The 20,304-nt window shown below is 45.1% G+C and overlaps 1 protein-coding gene across 1 annotated transcript in view; it reads left to right on the top strand.

Moving 5' to 3' along the window:
* Positions 1-497: 497 nt before the first annotated feature.
* Positions 498-20,304, top strand: part of LOC135394873 (AF4/FMR2 family member 3-like) — a 161,811-nt gene continuing 142,004 nt past the window's right edge. Inside the window, exon 1 of the mRNA XM_064625910.1 lies at positions 498-880. Coding sequence (XP_064481980.1) covers positions 858-880 — 23 coding nt within the window. The 5' untranslated portion in view covers positions 498-857. The remainder of the gene's footprint in view (positions 881-20,304) is intronic.

Here is a 20,304-nt window from a genome sequence, read left to right as displayed (position 1 = left end):
ATTAGACTGCGCGCACTAATTTTAATGCAATTATCTTTGTTTTTACTGTTTTTGATCCGCAAATATCCAGCATATCGCGTTACTTAAAACGGTGTTTCCGAAATCACTGCGATGCGTTGACATTGTGTATAGCATACAAGTGACTTATATGGCGACATCCAGCAATAAAGGTAACGGGCGACGTCGGAATCCATTCAACCGCGACTCCTGAATTCGTATTTCCCGCGTGTAGAATCAGCGACGCACTAGCAATCCGAGGAAAATTATTTGCGGGGATCGCTCTTGATCTCCCTTCAAGGGACTGAGCTTGTTCTAAGTTTTGGCGGTGTTAAGCACGTTGCTTAATGAACTCGCGAAGTGAAAACGTAAAGAAACAGCAAATACGAAGCCAACCAAATGGTTTGTCGCCACTTTTCTGCGTGAAATTTGAGCTTTGAAGTGAACTACTTTCTTGTACGCCTTTGTGGGAGTGTGCAGCTTTGCCACTCGAGGCGGAGGGATACAGCCGGAGCGCTGCCACGGTACGAAAACTTGTAAACAGTGTTTTCCCGTAGGGAACGTGTCGCGTTGCCGAAACGGGATTTTCACGAGTTTCTTGAAATTGTGCTATGGTCGGAGTGCTATCCTGTGCATCAGTGGATGTAGAGTGAATACACTGTTCGCTAATTCATCCCTGGCAAGATGTAGTGAGCCTGGAGAGAAGATCTTTAGTGGCCTGCTGTAGCTACCTGCCGAGTTTGACTTGTAGGCCTAATCATTTTCACCGAGGGAAAATGGTGATCCTGTTGCTGCATTTCCTCGTTTTTGACTTTACAACGACCATTTGTGGTCTTTGAAAGGGATCCCACCTGTCTGTCATGGCAAGCAAAATTGCTCCGAGGTAAGAACGGTTATTTATAAATCTTTCCTACAATCGTCGTCTGATTTCCGGAAACTAGACGGCCATGTTAAGACGGCACTAGGCCTAGTAAACTGTATTTCTCGGCCGTTCTTCAATTGAGATTGACATATCGGTGTTCTGACAATATTGTAGAGAGGTCGGGAACCTATTCTCTGCTATCTGCGTGTTGTGTTATAGCTGGGAAGTGTATAATTTGTGCTCGGGAGCCTCGACAGGGACCCCCCTCTTTCCCCGGAAGGAGAGACAGACCTTGGATCTAGCTTCCAGTTTTTTCGTGCAACTGAACAGAATTTCTCGTCCAAGTTCTTGAAAACGACTCGGTAATATTATGGAACGATGTCGCAGCCGTCCCCGCGAGCAATCGTGCACTGCGTTCCTGTATGGGTCGCTGTATCCTTGCTTGTTTCCAAGCGCCTCGAAGACACGAACAAGATGGACGGGCTCGTTTTCGCACATTTTACTCAACTGTGTGTTCGCGCGATTTCAATTTGCGCTGACCGATGTCGTGACATCGGAAGCAACCTGTAGGCTGTAGCCGTGAAATGCAGCAACAGGCTGGACAGTGAGCTTGCGCTGACACGATCTTGAGACTGGTGTACGTGGGCCCGTTATCTATGTAGCTGGCTGAGGCAACGCAAAAAGTGCCAACTGTGTTATTTGAAACTCGTCCAATTCCTCTGCGTTCTGGCTGACAAGACCTTCGTCTCCTAACCGGCCGGGTCTCTTGACTCATACCGGGGTGCTCCAGTGCACTGCGTGGGTTTACCCGATGTGTAACGGACGTTCCCATAATGAGGGCGCCGAAAAAACGTTATTTGCCCGGACGATCCGTGGGACCGCGGTTGTCGTTCGCATCGCCGGTGTAGCTCTCTGGCACATATTTCGTTTCTTTCGTCAGGTTGGCATTTTTGTGCGGAACGTCTTCCAGGCGTGAGCTGAAAAATCTAGGCAGTGACCTAAATCCCGTCTATCGTGATCACGTCTCCAACTTGTGTGTGGTGGCCAGGCTGAGAGATCCGAGTGGTGCACATTATCAACATCACATGCAGGAACGACTCGCGTAGAAGTATGCATACACTGACACATGCCGGTGCATTGGGTGAATGCCCGTCGAGTATTTTTGCCCTGTTCGCTGGAAATAGGTTGTGGACATAATGCGTCACCTTTTGTATAATACACGGAACTTCCAATAGCGGTGTATTGCTATCCTACACAATGACTGTGTGATAACCGAGAGGGATATGTCATATGAGACACCGAGGTGATGTAAAACTGGGAGCAAGTTAGCTGTGCCTCCTGCGGGTTGGAAAGGCAAAATCTAAAGTTAGTTTTGAGGTGGCGCAGTTGTATATATATATATAGTAACGTAGAGTAGCAACATGTTATACGGACATAGGGCGTGACAGTTTCTAGTAATCGTAAACTCGGTATAGGAAGAATAAGTTTGAGTGCAGTGCAGAGTACATGTGTGATTTACGGCACAGCTTGTGTAATGTTACAAGAGCTACCCGAATGACTTTCTAGAACTTCAGTCAGCGAGAGTACGTGGTTGTGCATCTTGGGAGCCGACACTGCGAAAAATTGTACTAGCACTCAGCTAACGCACGGCAGGCTGCAATAAGATCACACGATCTTGCATTTTTGTCATAGAATACAAAATTTCAGAAGTGGATCACTTACACGGACAATATTATGTCACATAAAAGTTTTTGACAGGTACTGGCATTGGGTTTTTGGCAAGCGTTTTGTGCCAAATTTTGTCGCTCCCTGTCGTAGGCGATTCGGAGTGGTGTTGGCCGCATTTGTTTTAATGCAGTCGGATGGTTTTCATATTTTTATTCTCTTCGTGTTAAGCTTGTTTTTTACCTGTTTAGCTTACCAGTAGCATTACCAGTAGACTGCACGTTGTCATTATCGTTACCAATGAACGTCACGAATGGTGGATGCATCGACGGAACATCTGTGGTGCTCCTCATCAGCACCCCCCAAAAATGTTTGTTATGAATGTTTGTTATGAAGGAACGTTGTAAAGCCACATATGTACACATGCTCATGTCAGACGTCTGACGGTTGAAAATGCACTGGTAGGGTACATTCACATTACTGTTACATCCATAAACAAATTTTTGAACGGAAATATTTTGAGACCAAACTTTGAGACATCAAATTTTGAAGAAAAAGAAATTTGAGAGTAATTTGTTATATTATTTGTATTTGTTTGTATATTGTTTGTATTTGTTATATTATTTATTTGTATTTTATCATTATTTGTATTTGTTATATACAAGTACCCATGCTGCAGGGTCAATAGCGACAGCTAGTAAAGGCACCTGCAACACAGAAACGAATTGAATAACATGCGTACAAACGGAAGTAAAAGTAGACAGACAGCAGAAATGGGAATTTGCAATAACATACGCATATATACAGATACAGGCAAAAAAATTGATATCTCTTAGCTCGTATAGCAATGCATTCCATACTTTTGGACCGTAGCAGGCAATTAAACATGTACCGTACCCACTGTTAAGGAAGTATAGCATGTAACCATTTAGTGTACCACTTCTATTGTCCCGATGGCATTGCTGAAAGACAACGCTACTGAGAGACAGCTTCTTGATAACTATTCAACGGATCATCTGTACCTGACACTCTCTGACAAGTATTGCACATAAGGGGGTACATCCCTGTGGTTCAATGTTACGGTCAATGACATACGAGGAAACCTATTAACGGACACTGGTATGGGTGCACACTTTCAAACATTGCACGAAGAACCCACAAAATTAAAATTGAGCCAACCACAGGACATTATTGTAACAAAGATGCATTTGCATAACATTATACGGCACAGCTTGATCTGCGACATATTCAGCGAAAGGCAAAACATTTAGCTTACGAAATAGTTCAGCAGAAGCGTGACTATTTTTTTAAAAAGTTATCAACCTGAAAGATCTTTTCTGCAGCATACACAAATGTTCGACATATGGTGGATACATGTTGGCCCAAGAAGAAACACGGTAAATTAAACGAAATTGGATAAGAGAAAAATATGGATGTCGTAAAATGTTTGTGGGAAAACACTGTCTTGAAAGGAACAATGCATGACATCACTGCGACAATTTACTCAAAAGTGTATCAATATGTGAGACAGGAATTTATAAAGTCACATCGAAATAGTTAACGATATGTACTTCTTCGATAATGTGTTCCTGGATAGCGACCTCTATTGGGGAACCTTGTAGGGATGGCTCGGAGAAGATGGCAAACTTTGCCTTACTCGTATTTAATGTTAGATGGTTAACAGGAAACCACTGGACAAGTTTGTTAACTTCAGTACACAAAATTTCTTCAGTATCAATGGAATTTTGAGGCTTGGCTGTATCGCTGTTTGTGTTGCAGCACACATTTTCGAAGTCACAGAAGATGATGTATATGATGTGTTTTCTTTTTTTTTTTTTTTACAAATATAGCTCAGGTTTGACTAGTTTGTTTGGAGCACAGAGAATCTGTCTACTTTGCAGATATGGCAACACATAGCTGTGACATTATAATGCATCAGGGAGGCTTTCCTTCAGATGTACTCCTGTCTTTGTCTTAGCGCCTGAAGCTTGCTAGAAAAAGTGACATTTGTGTTGCATGTGAATTGACAAATTTCATAACAATTCCATCATAACCTTCCAAATTTTCCAGTTAGTTCAGGACCTGTTTCCAATGCCTCGTAGGTACGGTAGGTACACATGTACGCAGCCTAGCTAAAGTTAACAAGCGCATGTTTCTGTGACCACTTGTACTGATGCTCAGCGCAGCCTAGCACAGCAGGGGCATTTGGATGCATATTCACTCTGCTAAGGCAAGCTTTTGAAACCGTGCAAGATATTCCACTTGTTGCTGCGGAATGGTGCATGCAGCTGCGGCCTCTGACATTCTTTGCCTCGTTCTAATCCCACGGCAGCTGCAGGTGGCGAGTTTGGCTGCACATAATTTTTCTCGCTGGTCAACAATGGTTTATCCAAATTGCAGTTCGCCAGGCATTATAGCTGTTTTTGTTTGATGGATGTGTCTCGTTCGTTTGGTTCATTCCACGAAAATGAAGCCGTTGGCAACTCGAAAGGGTGTTGTGTCGTGTCATGTTGTGTCCTCTCTGATAGCTCGCTACTTTGGAACCAAGCTCAATTATCGGTATAACTTCACTGCGCAAATGTGTAACCCCTTACACCTAAGGGTGCACACAACTTTTTTGAAGGGTATCCATTTGTAATTTTCCCGTGGTCGTAACAAAGATTATCTAGACTTTAAGCTCCCACACTACATTTTAACTCGGATTTAAGTAAATTTATTTGTTGCGACTGTTTGACACACTATAGCCCGTAGATGCTTGTGTGTCAGAAATCCTGAATCGTCATGCTGTCCAGCACACACGCCTATTCTACAGCAATTTGTGGGTGCAAATGGTGCCGTGCTCGTACCTGCAGGTGGGGCTAGGTTAGCTCAGTTGACTTACGGTCCAGCCTTTTTGAATTTATAAAATCTGCCTTACGTTCTTGTATGTATGGGAACTGAAATTTCCAGAGTTCGAGGTAACTCGTTACAATTTGTTACTGTAACTAAGTTCCTTTTTTCGGTAACTTACAACTTAACTCGGTGCTTTTGCGCCGTGGTAACTTTCAGAGGAACTCGTTCCTTTTTCAGGTAACTTTGCCAAATTAACTTAAACTAAGTTCCAAGTTACTTTTAATTCACTTTTCACTCACGTTCACATATTTTCTTGCTTTCTCTCCGGTTCTTTCATTTCATTTTATGCCATAAAGCGTGATATTCAATCAATGACAATATTCTATTCAGGAAGTAAGAACCGCTGCCATTGAAATGAAGCTGCCCATAGGGAGTGAGATGCAAAGCGTTCGAACTTTTGGACACAAACGAAAACGATCTAAGCGTGTTGCACTCCTCCGCAGGCAACTCAAGGTCTAACTCAACTGCTGACGCGCGCTGTGCCTGTGCAGTGCTATTTTGCGTCCGAAGTAACTTGGAAGTAACTCGTTTTTTTTTTTAAGTAACTCCGTAACTGCGAGGTACATTTCAAGCTGAAGAACTTCTTTATTAACTTGGTTACATTTTTCACGCGGTAACTTAACTTGTAACGAGTTCTTTTTGATGGGTTACTTCTCGATCTATGGAAATTTCTTAGCACAAAAGGGAGTAGTATCTGGTAGCGTGCAGATTTTGAACAACGGAACTAACAGTACTACATCGTCGGTTAAGTATAGCTTAGCTGCGCTGTGCAGAGGCACATCACCTTGAGCCGAATTGCTTTTTGCATCTGCCATGAAGGCAGGCCCTGTAAGAAACAGGAAGGACGTGGAGATGTTGTAACAGAGATGGGAGAAAGGTAACTACCTAATAACACTGTGACTAGTACTGAAACGCTTTTCCAGGACATTTTCGACGTTTTAATGCTTACTCTGCCCTTGTACGTTGATGTTGGTTGTTAAAATGGCCGTGAGGGCGTGGGTTAAGTGGTAGATATTTCGCTTCAGTGATTTAGCTGGGTAAAATCAGGTACACACGACAGCTCAACTGTTGCAGGTTTCAAGGAGCAGTGCGAGTCATGTGCGGATGACTTGTTTCTACGGGTTCCTTGTTAAATACGGCAGTTTTGCAAAATGGGTGCGAGCCACACTCATTAACTTTGGGTCATAGGGCATAGATAATCGAGGCGATACTATGCAAAAATTTGTTAAGGTGATATGTTAAAAAGGAATGCCCTGATTATGTAATAGAGTATGTGCCAGAAATAAAACATAAAATGAAGGTAATTAACAGCACATGACAGCATGCAGGGCAAGACGTAATTTTCAATTCACAGCTTGTATCACCAATGAGGCCTTGGTGAGGGCACGTTGGGCTCCCCTGTTTGATTTTTGGAAAATGTTCTCACTTTGTGACTAAAATTGTGTGACTCAGCTTCATTATAGTTCCATAATTAACAAAATAAATAAAGTAAATATTAAGTAACAGAAATAGCAAGACTGTATTTTCAGTGGGAGAATACTTTTTCAGAAATCACCTAGTGTGCGATCAACGTGCATCATTAGTTCACGTTGACTGGTTGTGTAACTTGAATAACTGAGAACTCGCAATCTTTTAATTTTACCTCTTCAAATGAAGCATAACTTATAGAATGTAACCTCATAATGTCTCTCCTAACTTTTTAATATGTACATATTGCATATGCTAATTTACAAAATTCACTCTAATTTTAATAGTTCATAAAATTTACATAATTTGTGTGCAAGTCAATACATAGTGTTCACTTGATGTCCATAAGTTTTATGCTAATTTAGAGCATGCACACACTAATTATAGTATCCTAAAATTTAGAAAATAGATATGCACATTATCGTTTGTCACGTGCTGTGCACTTAACCGGTGTTTTCAACAGTTTTGTATAGATAAGTTCCTTGTTTCAGTGTTTAACAACATTAATGTACTATGTAAGGAAATATGGAACAATCAAAGTAACCCCTTTGTTGCGCTGAATATGTGAGAGAAATTATTTTTAAACGTCAGTACTCGACAACGCTCTTGACTTCACCAGCCAGCATAAACTAAGAAAGACAGAAAAATACTTTTCTCTCATTCTCTTCCTCTCTCAAATACGGTTCTCACAGTAGGAAACTTATTGTTCAAAAAGCAGAAGAGATGTGTGAGGCATGGAATCAATAGAATCAATAACATAGGAAATACCGTATGCCAGACTCCCAGCAGACTAGAATTAAATATTACAATCAGAAAGTACTTCAAATACAGAATTGAAAAGTTGATGCGTTAATTTCGTGTATGATTGGCTACATATAAGTTTGGTACATGAGGTTGGCCTAATTTGTTGGCTTTTGGTGTGTTCTCCCACCTTACCCAGCAGGCCGGGTTCTTGTCAGCATTCTCTAGTAGCCCGACTAATAACTCACTAATGACTAGCTCCAGTAGTCCCAACTAATCGTAATGGAAAGTGAAGTTCACAAGGCGAAGGCACTTCTCGAAAGCTACATTTGAATATCCCTATTTGCCGAGTGCTCGAGGCCTCCAACCTGGTTGGATTGGTATCGACCGGTCGGAGCTCCCCCTCATCCCGAGAAACCGCATCTTACGCCGAATATTGAGGCCTTCGTATAAATCTCGGTTCGTTCCCAGTATTGAATGCGTCATTTTCGACGAAGGTTGCCAATACGGAACGCAACTTTCTCAATGCACCACCTCTGGAGCGTAGCAATTTTGTGCGCATGTTGTGCTTAAAAATAAAAAGGCCGAAGAGCAGAAATAGACGCGTTTAATTCATAAAATGATATTAATTATACATCGCTTTATGTTACGAGTTATTGAGGAATTTTTATTTTATGGTTTAAACATTGTGAGTGAACAGTGAGAGATGTTTCGAGGTACTACCACCGGCTTGCCAAATCGAGTTTTTGTACTATGAAAACTATCAGATGCAGGGTGCACGTTATCAGATGTACGCAGAAAACACGAGGGGCCGCCGGGGCTGTTTCACTCGGCACCAGGATAGGAGTGGAGCCTTGTTCATCTCCACACTCTTAAAAATAAACTTCACCGCATAGCACGCTCCTAGCCAACCATCATCTCGAATGATATCGTTATCTGCCCTGATTTGCTGAAAACGGGAGGCGTACGCCATTTTTGTGACAATTATGAACAGCATAAGTGTCACAAAAAAGCGTACGCCTACCGTTTTGAACAAATCGGGGCACACAGCAATATCACTCGAGTAGTTGGTTGGCTAGGAGCGTGCTATGCGGTGAAGTTCATTTTTAAGAGTGCAGATGACCACTAATGACCACTAATGCCCACGATATGTCCTCCACATTTTCCCTCTCGTCGTGTGGCGGTGAAGGTATCCGATAAAAAGGCGTCTGAATCATTTTGCGTTGTGTCCTATTTCAACGTCTGTTCACTATCAGGCTTTTATTACTATCGACGGTATTGGTATTGCGGATAGTTTTGCATGCCAGTACGTTTGCCATTCTTCACACGCATCTTAGCGTACTTGCGACTAAAGTTTCCGACTTGTGGGATTCGCAATAAAAGAGAAAACGAAATATTTGCTTTTTTTTAGACATTTTTGTAGTCTCGGAATTGTCAGGCAAAATCGCAGTTGTTGCACAAAGGTCTTGAAAGTCTCAGGAGCTACAGAAATGCGGGCAGAATAAATGACGCATACAATGGCTCCACTGTCAGCATGTCTACTGCAAGACTCATGAACCGGTATTAATGTATTAAATTAATTGACCAGTATTGAATTCGCGACATTACCACAAGGAGCAACGTGCGCGGATAACTTTTTTATTTTTTTTCTTCAGTTTTGCAAAATGTGCCTCAGCCACACGGTGATACTTTTGGGCTAAAATAGAGGTTCTCAACCGGTGGGGAGTCCCAATCCCCCCACCCCCTGGGGAGGGGGGATTTGGGAATGTGATGGGGGAGAATGACACCGTGTAACATTCGTGTCCCATCGGCCCTAGCGCGCACCGTGCGTGTAGTATATCATGCACGGGATATGTCTCTCGTCAGGAGCGCCTCGAGGGTACGTCGTGACGGTTCCCGGGTGTGCACCGCACTGGAAGGGCTCCGTTATTGTCGTGTCCAACTTAAGAAGAAAAAGACATCTAGTCCGTCGGCTCTCAAAGTATTACTCCGCCGTAGATAGGATGGCTGGACACAGAGAGGTCACGCTCTCTCCCTGCGACAGATAATATAATCCGTAATACTCACCCTTCTTCCGTATTGGCTGTTAAGACTGGTCACATGACACTGCGCCGCAGCAGAAAGTGCGCTCCCCCACTACTGATGGAGCACGGTGGCGCTGCAGTGTTTCTCCTGGCGCGCTATTGCGTCTCCTTATCGCCAACGGCGAATGTAGTTGACGGACTACATTTATTGTCTTTCTTAAGTTGAACACGACTCTAGGGCCCGGTTTCACCAACGGTGGTTGACATTGAACCGAGATGAAGGTTTGCTAAAATTTGAAGTTAACACTCCATTTTTTTTAATAGAAATGTTAGTTGGTGATGTGATGAATGTTTCAGTGACAGTATCTCCCTTTAGTGAAACACTTAAAGTTAAGCGTTGAATTCAAGTTAAGGGACCGTTGATCTCGACACAAATGTTAATCGCCTTTTAGTGAAACCGGGGTCGATCGCGAGAAACAATGCTTTCAAGAAACTCTGAAGAAGCAACAAAAATACATTAAGTTTTATGCGTGTATTGCTTTGCGTCGAGTTAACATGGGGTGGGATATGTGGTGGAAAAAAAAGGAGGTTGAGACCCAGTGGGCTAAAGCCGTAGAGAATCTGAACCCCAGCATAAAAATATGCTAGCATAATTGGTCGAAAGTACTACGTAGGATAAGTAGATTACATAGTAGAGTGGAGACAGAAAAGATAACGATGGCTGTTATTGACGTCAAGATGATGGCTTACGGTATGTGATGCAAGCACCACGCGAGCGCAGAATTTTCTTCAATGTGAAATAAAGGAAGTATGACGACTCTGCCCATTGACGAACGAGCCTGTTTTCCTGTTTTTTGGTGCTATACAGAAAGAATTGTGCACAAGTACGTCAATCCTAGTGAACACTGGTGTGTGCGCTTGCCCCTCTCAGTAGCTCAGTGGCATTACATGCTCGCTTGCTGAGCCGAAGGTTACAAGTTCGAATCTGGATTAAAACCTCCAGCAAAATTATACTCCACGTACCGTCCACCGTGCTGTCGTTTGTGATCTTAGCTGTCTCGCGACGATTACGGTTCCATAAAAAGCAAGGGAAAGCTGAGAGAATCTGTGTATATACGGCAGTGTGGCACCGAAGCAACACCCCTTTCCACATTACATGTTGACTAGTGTAGCAGCTGCGGGTCGCATGCTTCAAACACATACCGTTTCACATGGGAACGTTCGCTCGTGTGTAGCGCCTTCGGCAGATTGACGAGGAAGTGTAATTCGGACGACGGGCAGCAATTGGCCGATTATGGATGGAAATTGCGCCGATGTCGCCCAGAGATAACGGGGGGGGGGGGGGGGGGCTACGGTGGTGGATACCGCGGCTTTTTATGTTCGTAATGGGGCTCCAAAATGAACCGATAAACGTTTCTTAGTTTGCTTCCGGGAGCAGTTTTTGATCTTTGACTTGACGTTTTCTCGTTTAAAGTGTCATCCCACTCATCTTTGTACTAGTAACGCTGTCCGTGGTAGCTCCAAGCTCAAGCTGTAGACCTGGACGTGCTGGGTTCGAATCTCTCTACCGGCTGTGCTATCTGAGGTATTTCCTGGGCTTTCGGACACTTTCCAGGAGAGTATTCGTACGATTTCCCTTGAAGGCGGCCCAGCACGCACACTTGACCCCTTCCTTCCACCTCTTCCTGATGCTCTCTGAACCGTCCATGTGCGTACATCGCCTATAGCCAGGGGCGGATCTTGAAGGGGGGGGGGAGCGTGTATCTACCATGCTGGCCAGGGCTGGACCCCCTCAGAAACATCGTGGATCCGCCCCTGCCTATAGCCACGGTTGATACGTGGTGCTAGCACGAAAAAAGAAATATTCCACTAACAGAGGAGAGGCCGAATTCACGCTCCGACGGTTCAGCCTCGCAAGACTCTTTGCAACTGGTGCAGGTTTCAAACTTCAATTTTTTTTAGCAGTCCTAAAGGGACACTAAAGTACAAAACCTTCCTCCTCGCGGAACGAGAGATGTCGTTACTTTAGCAGCAGTGCAAAAGGAACGGGATTGATGAGTTGCGTCGTTCGTGATTTAAGCCCGAAGGAAACCGCAATTTGCGCTTTCCCCTTTCTCTCCTCTTCAAGAGGATCGACAATGCGGGGCGACCTCTCTTTGGTCGCCTCAAGCAACTTCCTGCGATGATTGGACACCCTCTCTGCACCGCCGTCTCGCGCGTCTTAAGAAAGAGAGGAGAGGGAAAGCGCAAATTGCGTCGATTCCGAAACAATAGTCCCGTTTCACTCGCCATTCATCGCCGACAATAACGCCGAAAATTCGACGCGAATTAGTGGATTAGTTTCTGTGTAAGTTGACGTGATGGGTGGCAAGGGCAGAAGACGGATGTTGAGAGTATGCTGGAATTCCCTCACTGGAAATCTGAGAAAACGTCACCCGGACAAGGCCAATCAGTGAGCGCCCTTCGGCGTGGACAAGTCCAATAAGGGAGAGGTCGGAGGACCTTTACTGCCCGGCGCGGGCGGGTGGAACGGCGTCTGCAGGTCGTGGCGAGTCTGTGATCGGCTTGTGGAATGTCACTTCTGGGTTAGCGTCGGACGTGTTCGTACAGCCAGAAGCGTAACCCTCGTGTTCCACGCGACATGGCCTCGTCAGGACTCACACTAGTTAGCGAAAGTCGGCGTATTTACCGAGGACTTTTCACTTAGTATATAGACCTAGTATATAGCCGGTGCGATATCTGTTCTACTACACCTGTTCCCGAACGGGAGAAAATGAACCGGAACGAAATGAACCGAACGGACACGAAAATGAACGAAAACACACACGGGAGAATGAAGGAACTCGGCAAACGGCAGTCCACCCGTGCACAGTTCCTGTGACTACCACGGGGTGGCAGCACTAATGGCGGCGCCCATTCCTTGAATCGCGATAGATCGACCTATAGGGGGCGACACCGTCACCTTTCTAGTGTGGACAACACGCCGGCCGATGTTCGGAGTTGATGGTTCTTTTCCGTAATTCTTGCGTATATTCACCGGAACATCATTTGTGCCTCGATGGTACGATATTGTTCGGTTCCCCAAATGCTCCACCTACTGCACTGAACGCGAAATAAGCGTGTGAAAGCAGACGACGCGAGGAAGCTATCCACACTACGGTAGTTCAGCGTTTCTCCGCAGCGCGCCGACACCGTTCGATCTCGGGGCGAATACACCGCGCTGCGCTCCCAGTCGTGTACCTGGCTTACGTCTCAATGGTGTTACTATCGCTGCGGCTTCCTCTAGCTACAGAGGGAGTGCGATTCTTTAAAACTCGTTTAGTAGTTAACATCTAAGTCGTTATCGGAAAAGAAACATGGTCAAGTAAGCTGTGATGCGATATGATGAGTCTGGGTGCGATAGTCCCTTTAAATCACGAACGACACAGCGGATGTATCCCGTTCCTTTTGTATTGCTGTCAGCGTAATGACATATTTCTATGGTACCATTTCCTTGAACTTGAGGTGGTGGTGTAGGGACAGGAACACAAGACATGTTTCATTCTGCAAAGAGAAGTTTTTGCACCTCAGTGCCCTTTTAAGCTTTTTCAGGACTTTCTCCGTGTATTCACACGAGCGACATCCTCACGGAATATTCTAGTGGAAGAAAAAGCGAAAACACTGCTCACAGAGCCGAAGTTCCGTCCCGTGTTATGTTGAGCATTCACACGGTGCGGAATATCGGGAGTGGCGTACTGCGCGTTTAGCAGACGACACTTAGCAGACGACACCGTCAGCGTGTTTGCCTGTCGTCTGCTACGGAATATCTTGTGGCTGTGTAGCAGGATATTCCCCACGGTTAGGAGTGTACGTTAAGACAGGACGTTGAGCGCTCGCGCTCACGTGACAGCAGAAAGCCACGACGCTTTTCGCATCTTCCGCTTCTGGGGAAATGTCGCTCGTGTGAATACACGGTCTCTTACACATTGCAACCACGCAGGAAATCGCACGGATGGTCAAATTCTGACACCCAGCAGGATGAGGTGGAGCCCTATAGTACGTGTACTATCAGTCACAGCAACCGCTGCTTTGTATGAAAAGTGCTCAGCATGCCGGTGGGCAGTTAATCATGTAGTGGTAGCCTGGCAGCGCATGTCAACGGCCGCTCTCCAGGTGTTCGAGTGTACGGCCCTCGTTTGAGTGTGTATAAAAATAATGTGGTGGCGATTGCTATCAGCCGCGACGATGTTTCGTACGGAGAGAGTGGTTGTCTCCAGATGCACGCACGTGTCCACGGAGTGTGCACCATTTTTGCGATAAGGGTGCAGTCCTCTCAGCTGTGCCCGATGGCGGTGTTTTCCCTTTCTATTTGAGCGTTTCATCTGCGTTGCTTCTGGAGAATTTTAATACGTGCACGGTATACGGCAAGTCATACGTCACATCCCAAGTAGTCCGTTACGTCGTGGATAGTGGAAAGGAGGAATATATTTAGAGAGCTGCCGAGGAGTACTTTAGGAATACTTGAACGGCGCATTATAATAGTGGTAATAATAATAATAATAATAATAATAATAATAATAATCTTTATTTTGGCTCAAGAGCTGAACCCGGAGCTCTGGGATATTGTTGCCCATCGTGGAGGGTGCATGTCAGATGTATTGAAAGACTGGTTCGAATGCGGTCAACGTCTAAGCGATTTTACAAAAAGTGAAACGATCCGAAAATAAATACAGTCAAACTCCTTTATAGCGAACACATTTTTAACGAAAATACCACTACAGCAAATTTTTTTGCGGTCCCGCTGGAGCCCTATAGGTCCAATAATGGACATCCTTTTTAACGAAAATACCTTTACTGCAAATTTGTTTTGCTGTCCCCTGAGTTTCGTTATAAAGGAGTTTCACTGTAATGCGCGTTTGCGGTGTTGGATTGTCCCTTGGTGTTATTTTGAGACAATGTAGGAAGTCACCTCTCTCTCTCTCTCTCTTTTTTTTTTTTTTCCAGTTTGCATATTGGAATTATTGAACACCTCTAACGAATGTACCAGAATAACGATGGGCATCCACAGTAGCCGGAGATGGGTACGAGGTGAGGCGGGAATAAGATTAAAATGAGGCTCAAAAATCCCAAGGAAAACACCGAAGAGAAGTTGGGAAAATTGTCTGAGACGAATCTGAGGTTGATGAAGAAGGTCTGTGTTGGCCAAAATTGATGTGACGGCAGAGGTCGTGAGGGCAATGCCCTCCTCTGGTTGTCGAGTACGAGTACCCAAGGTATCAGCTGTCGAAGTACCCAGTCACAGTAGTAGAGTAGTAACTAGTAAAGGTATTAGTCGAAGAAGACACCGTCGTCTCCAGCATTGTGTCACCACATCAAAGATCACCTCCTCCATAATTGCTTCCGTGATAAATTGAAAGGCACGTCTCGGCCGCAATCTTCACGTACGCTGAGTTAATCGAGATGGACACGATAGAGACGTCGCCCGGCGACACCGTTGCGTGGACACTTCGTTATTCCTCGTGCATCGATTAATGTGGGAAAGGCGATCGATCCGCGTCCAGCAACACTGATAAGTCCAAGATGACAGAGGCGTGCATATCGAGGCCAACATTCTTCGCTTTTCATAGAAGTTGAAGCAGCGTGCCATGAAAACTGGGTCACACTCTTTCCCGGCTTCCACTGTCCGATTGGCCGCTCGCATGGGGCTCGAGGGTAAACGGTCGAGAATACGCTGTGCTCCAATGGCATTAGAATCGTTTGTGATATGTCCCGCGTCTATACTGGCGTGCGTAGGATCATGTTCGCAGCAGGATTCCGGCGAATCCGTGTTTCATGTAAGAGTGATGTCACATTACATCCTACACTCTTTAAAAAGAGAGTACTTTAACTCCTATTCCTTGTCACATAGTATATCACTCCCTTTTGGAGAGTACAATTGCTCTAACAAAGGAGTCTCTTTGTGGCAAGGGTGTACCCCCCCCCCCCCAAAAGAAAAGGAGTTACCGTACAACCTTTTTTTGAAGGAGTGATAGTGGCGCGTGACAGATAATGTGATCATGTGGGCGATACGCGGTATAAGCGAGAGAAAATATCGTTTTGAAACGCTTTCCCACTGTGACAAGCAACGGCGCGGCGTTTTGTCGCTTTGCCATCGGGGATCTCTATAGAGCCGACACTCTAACAATAAAAGGAGTAAATAGGGGAGCACTTACAACTTGTGATCCGCCTAGATTACAATTGCATCCCATATTAGTCCCTGAGCCTGAAATTTACTCCTCAGCACTGCAAGTAGTGCCCGAGGGGACTAGCGCTGTGCACCTACTTCCTAGAAGGGATAAGCTTACCCTTTTTTATTAAATTATATTTTTTCTGAAAGTGTGTAGAGTATAAAGAGGGCATTCTCAAAAGCCTTTACAGGACATTGAGGAAGCGCACCGGACTCTGTGGTTCCCTGAGGACGGGGCGAGAATACCGTTGTGTCCTCTTGTTCATTACACGCTTTGTTACACGCAATTTATATAGCGCGAGCATGTCGCAAACTTCAGCACACTGGTGGAAGGCATTGCAAGCGACTTGTAGCGGACCGTAAGGGATGCTACGTAGAGGTCATCGTAACATAGACCTATCTGGGCCACAGTAATCGTACTCATCGAAATCTCTCGTTCCAGTATTTGTTTGGTACGTGTCTCGTGTACGTATCTCGTATACCCGTTTCGTTGAGACGGTGCTGGAGTCCGAGCACAGATCAAATGAACCAATCTCCCCTGCGTGTCAGCGTCATAAAGTTGTGTTCAAGTGTACAATATGCGTTAAGCAAACATTTGTAAATATCTTTGTTTCCTCCTATGTGTATACATTTGATGGATTGTGAAGGTTGCTGCTGTGTACTGCTTTGGAGTCGGGGCCTTGCCGAGCTACATTGATAGCTTTTTGTCCCGCCTCCTCCGCTTTGTGGAAATACGTAAATAAATAAAATAAATAAATAAACTGCGTAATAATAGTGCAAAAATCGACAGGCTCCAGCGCGACACTGAAGTGGCAGGATTGCTAAGGAGGTCTCGGTAATACCATCTACATTCCTCGCTAAAGCGCTACGCGGTAAAATAAATGGAAAAGAAACGTAACGTAAAATGTTATAGCGGCGCATAAATAATAAAAATGGAGAGATCGCCAACTACAGCGAGGGGAGGTGCTCACGATCAAAGAAGTGACACATAAAGATTAGAGAGTCATTATGAAGCGTCCGTTTTTCGACGCATCGCGTTTTGCAGATTCGTTCATTATTCACGGCCACGCCTCTAACGCCTCCGCGTGACCATGTAGGACGAGGTAATTTATACGAACTTATTATCCACCATTTGGTTACTCGTAATCCTCGTCGTTGCGAATCAATTTATTTTCGCGCTGTCGTTTTATTCGGATCGATCGTTTCGGCGAGAGAAAAAAAAAAAAAAGGAAACGAAAGAAGCTTATATATGACAAGATGATGAAGAACTGAAACAAAACAAGCTGTTCAGTTCAAATTTTTTCACATTTCAAAACTGGAGACTGTCCTGACAGCTGACTTGTTAATTAGCGGAATATCCGATTGAGTCGCTCGAAAGATACGAGTAAAAGAAAAACGAGGAGACTTTGCAGTACCAAGCTCCCCGTTTTTGTTTTTTGTTTCTGTTTCGTAATATCGAGGTGTGGTACAAGCAGTGATGGCCAGTAGTTAACTACATGTAGTTAAACTACTAGTTAAACTACCTGATTGTAGTTAAAAAGTAGTTATCAACTACTTGCAGAAATGTAGTGGCAACTACTAGTTAAACTACTATTTCGAGTAGTTAACTATACAGTAGTTACAGATTTTGCTGCAAGCTTAACGGCACGATTGTGCTTCAGACTTTTACCTTGAGAGCTACTTGTTTGACGAGAACGGAGGTGCAGAACAATTGTGCCGTGCATGTGTACTAAATCTTCACTTTTATCACTGCTTGTGATTCACATATTTAGGTGTCCAAGAACACTATAGAATGGGATTGGTGATGATGGACAACGTTAAGTAGTTATAGATGTAGTTAAAATACATTGCAGTAGTTAAAGAAGTAGTTTTAACTACCTCCCCTGAAAGGTAGTTGAACTACTAGTTAAACTACTCCATTGCGAAGTAGTTAGTAGTTATAGTTAAACTACTGTAGAAGTAGTTAATGACCATCACTGGGTACAGGTTTGCAAGACTCGCTTTGGAAGTCGTTCACATTTTTGCAGCCCTTAAAACAACGAGAAAATCACGCTCGTGGAAACGTGAAAGCATTTGCCGATCCCCACCCACCCACGCACGTGTTGTGCTCATGTTGTATCCCTAGAAATGCAGGTGCGGCTCAACAGTATCACGTATAGAGATGTCACTGACATACTACCCCGATTTTATTCTTACCGAACTTATTTATTTACCGAAATGCTCTTCTTTTTTTTGTCTGTCCCAAGGCATAAGCGTCGACGATGATAAGTCAACGAACGACTGATGCTGGTCGAGTGACATGAGTGAGTACGTTGGTTGGTTGGTTGGTTGGTTGGTAAGTGACGTCAGTGGCCACTTCGCTTTGATGAAGCTGTCTACATGTGTCTTCTTTTATTTATTTACAGCTGAATTGGGAGAGAGTGACTGATAACCTATCTAGTGATGGAGCGTTGGGGGGTGAAACATCCTGTCACTTTCCAGATATAAAGCCGTGACTATATTTATGCCACTTATTGTTTAGAGCCTCATGTTTGCTCGGGGGAGATGTTTATCACCCTTAACTGGGACGACAATCCTTGTAACCAGGGTTGAACGAGGCTGTATTTTTATCTTGAAGGGGTACGAGGCGCGTGGGATTCCCTGTTATATCTTAGCTTGGCTGACTGGGACGGTTCTGTTTTCAGTGTCCAAGTGGACGTGGTTGTCAGCTCCATTAATTCGTACTCAATGTAAAAGTAATAATTTTCGAGTGAGCAACGAATGAGCTACACTTTGCCGGACAAACCCACTGAGTGCAGTGATTTGGCATAATCTTATGACATTGTACTGACGTAAATCATAATGCATATGTATTACACATTTACGGTAGTAACTATCGATTCCACACTCGTTCGGACACCATTTCGTCGTGTCACCTTCGTTCTCCACTCGACAGTGTATGCTTGGTTGACGACGTGAAGTCTATCGGGGAAGGGACAGACAATTCCCAATACCCCGGCTCAGGACACATACTAACGTCCTTGTCCCCCGCTCCTCTCCCCTACCTGCCCAGGTCCTTACGCTGCTTTTAGCCACCTGTTGCTTCGCGGCGCCAGCACGGAGTTAAAAAAAGAAAGAACAATATCCGGGCGAAGCCCCGCACTGCCAGCATTCTGACCTAGACGAGCTGTACGGTACAACAGCATGGAACATGCACAGCGAAATTAAAACCTTGCGATATCGTCCCTAACGGTTCCGCCTAGCGAATTCGCGAGTTATTCAGACCGCGAAGTTTATCGTATATTTTTTTTTTTTCGGTACTAAGGTTTCGCCAAACTATGCGTATCGTGATTGATTATGAATATAATTGTAATTGTCGCGTGGTCACTGCGAGCTGTTGGCGCTGTCTATACCGTACCGGTACGTACCGGAGGCATGGCCAACAGTATGCGACGTCCGTTTGTTAGTGGTAGCCCCAAGGTCATACTAAAGACTGACAGGTGACGGGATCGAATCCCATCACCGGCTATGCTCTCTGACGTGTCCCTGGTCCTCCGGCACACCTTTCCATCGTGATGTACGCCGTGGACGAGCAGTAACTCCCTGCTCCTTCCCGTTGTCCACTTTCCATCTGATTTCGTCTGTGCAAGGCCACAGCTACAGTTGGTTCGCGGTGCTAAGAAAAAGTCAGTCGCGTGTCGTGATGGCGGCTTACCCAGGCCTCCATCGACAACCATATGGACACATAGATTGCAATGTCATTGCATTCCATCGGGATAGTGAACGTCCGCGAGCACCAGTGGTGCAGGTGTCCGTTCTCCTGGTCGTTCGCCTCGGCAGATGGCTGTTGGCCAATGACAGCCGAGTTCTACCTCGGTGCCTTTCACAAAAGGACACAGACGGGACATTGGTTGTTGGCGGAGGCAGGTGCTGCATGCCGTGCACGCATTGACCACGTCAGACCGTGGAGGTCATGACCAAGGTCACGGTGAAGACTAGAAGGCGCTGGGTTCGAATCCTACCACTGGCTGCGCAGTCTGAGATTTTTGGTAGTTTTCCCCGCAGGGCTTTTCAGACGGATGCCGGCGCAGTCCCCCTGAAGTCGGCCCACGACGCATACTATCACCCTGTCTCGCATTCCTTCCTACTGTCCTTTATCCTTCGCATCACGTCTGTATGGCGCTCGTAGCCACAATTAGGGTCGATTCACACGATGCAACTTTTTGCTGCAACTCGGTTTCCGCTATAGCTGCACGCAACCGAAGTTGCACCAAAACGGTCCCTTTCATACGGCGAGCAACTCGGAATGCCGTAGTTGTCACCGAGCTCGCCAGATGGCGCGAGAAACATCATTGTCATCATTTTCGTCCAATCGCACTGCGACTTCTGCTCGTTACGAGTTCAATCCGTTGCGAGTTTGATAATTTTGCATAATTTCCACTGGTTAGTGATAATTTCATCGTCTCGCGTAC

The sequence above is a fragment of the Ornithodoros turicata genome, chromosome 5, assembly GCF_037126465.1.
Source record: "Ornithodoros turicata isolate Travis chromosome 5, ASM3712646v1, whole genome shotgun sequence".
NCBI lineage: Eukaryota > Metazoa > Arthropoda > Arachnida > Ixodida > Argasidae > Ornithodoros > Ornithodoros turicata.
Note: the sequence above shows the minus strand (reverse complement) of the source record. Positions and strands in the feature narration are given on the sequence as shown.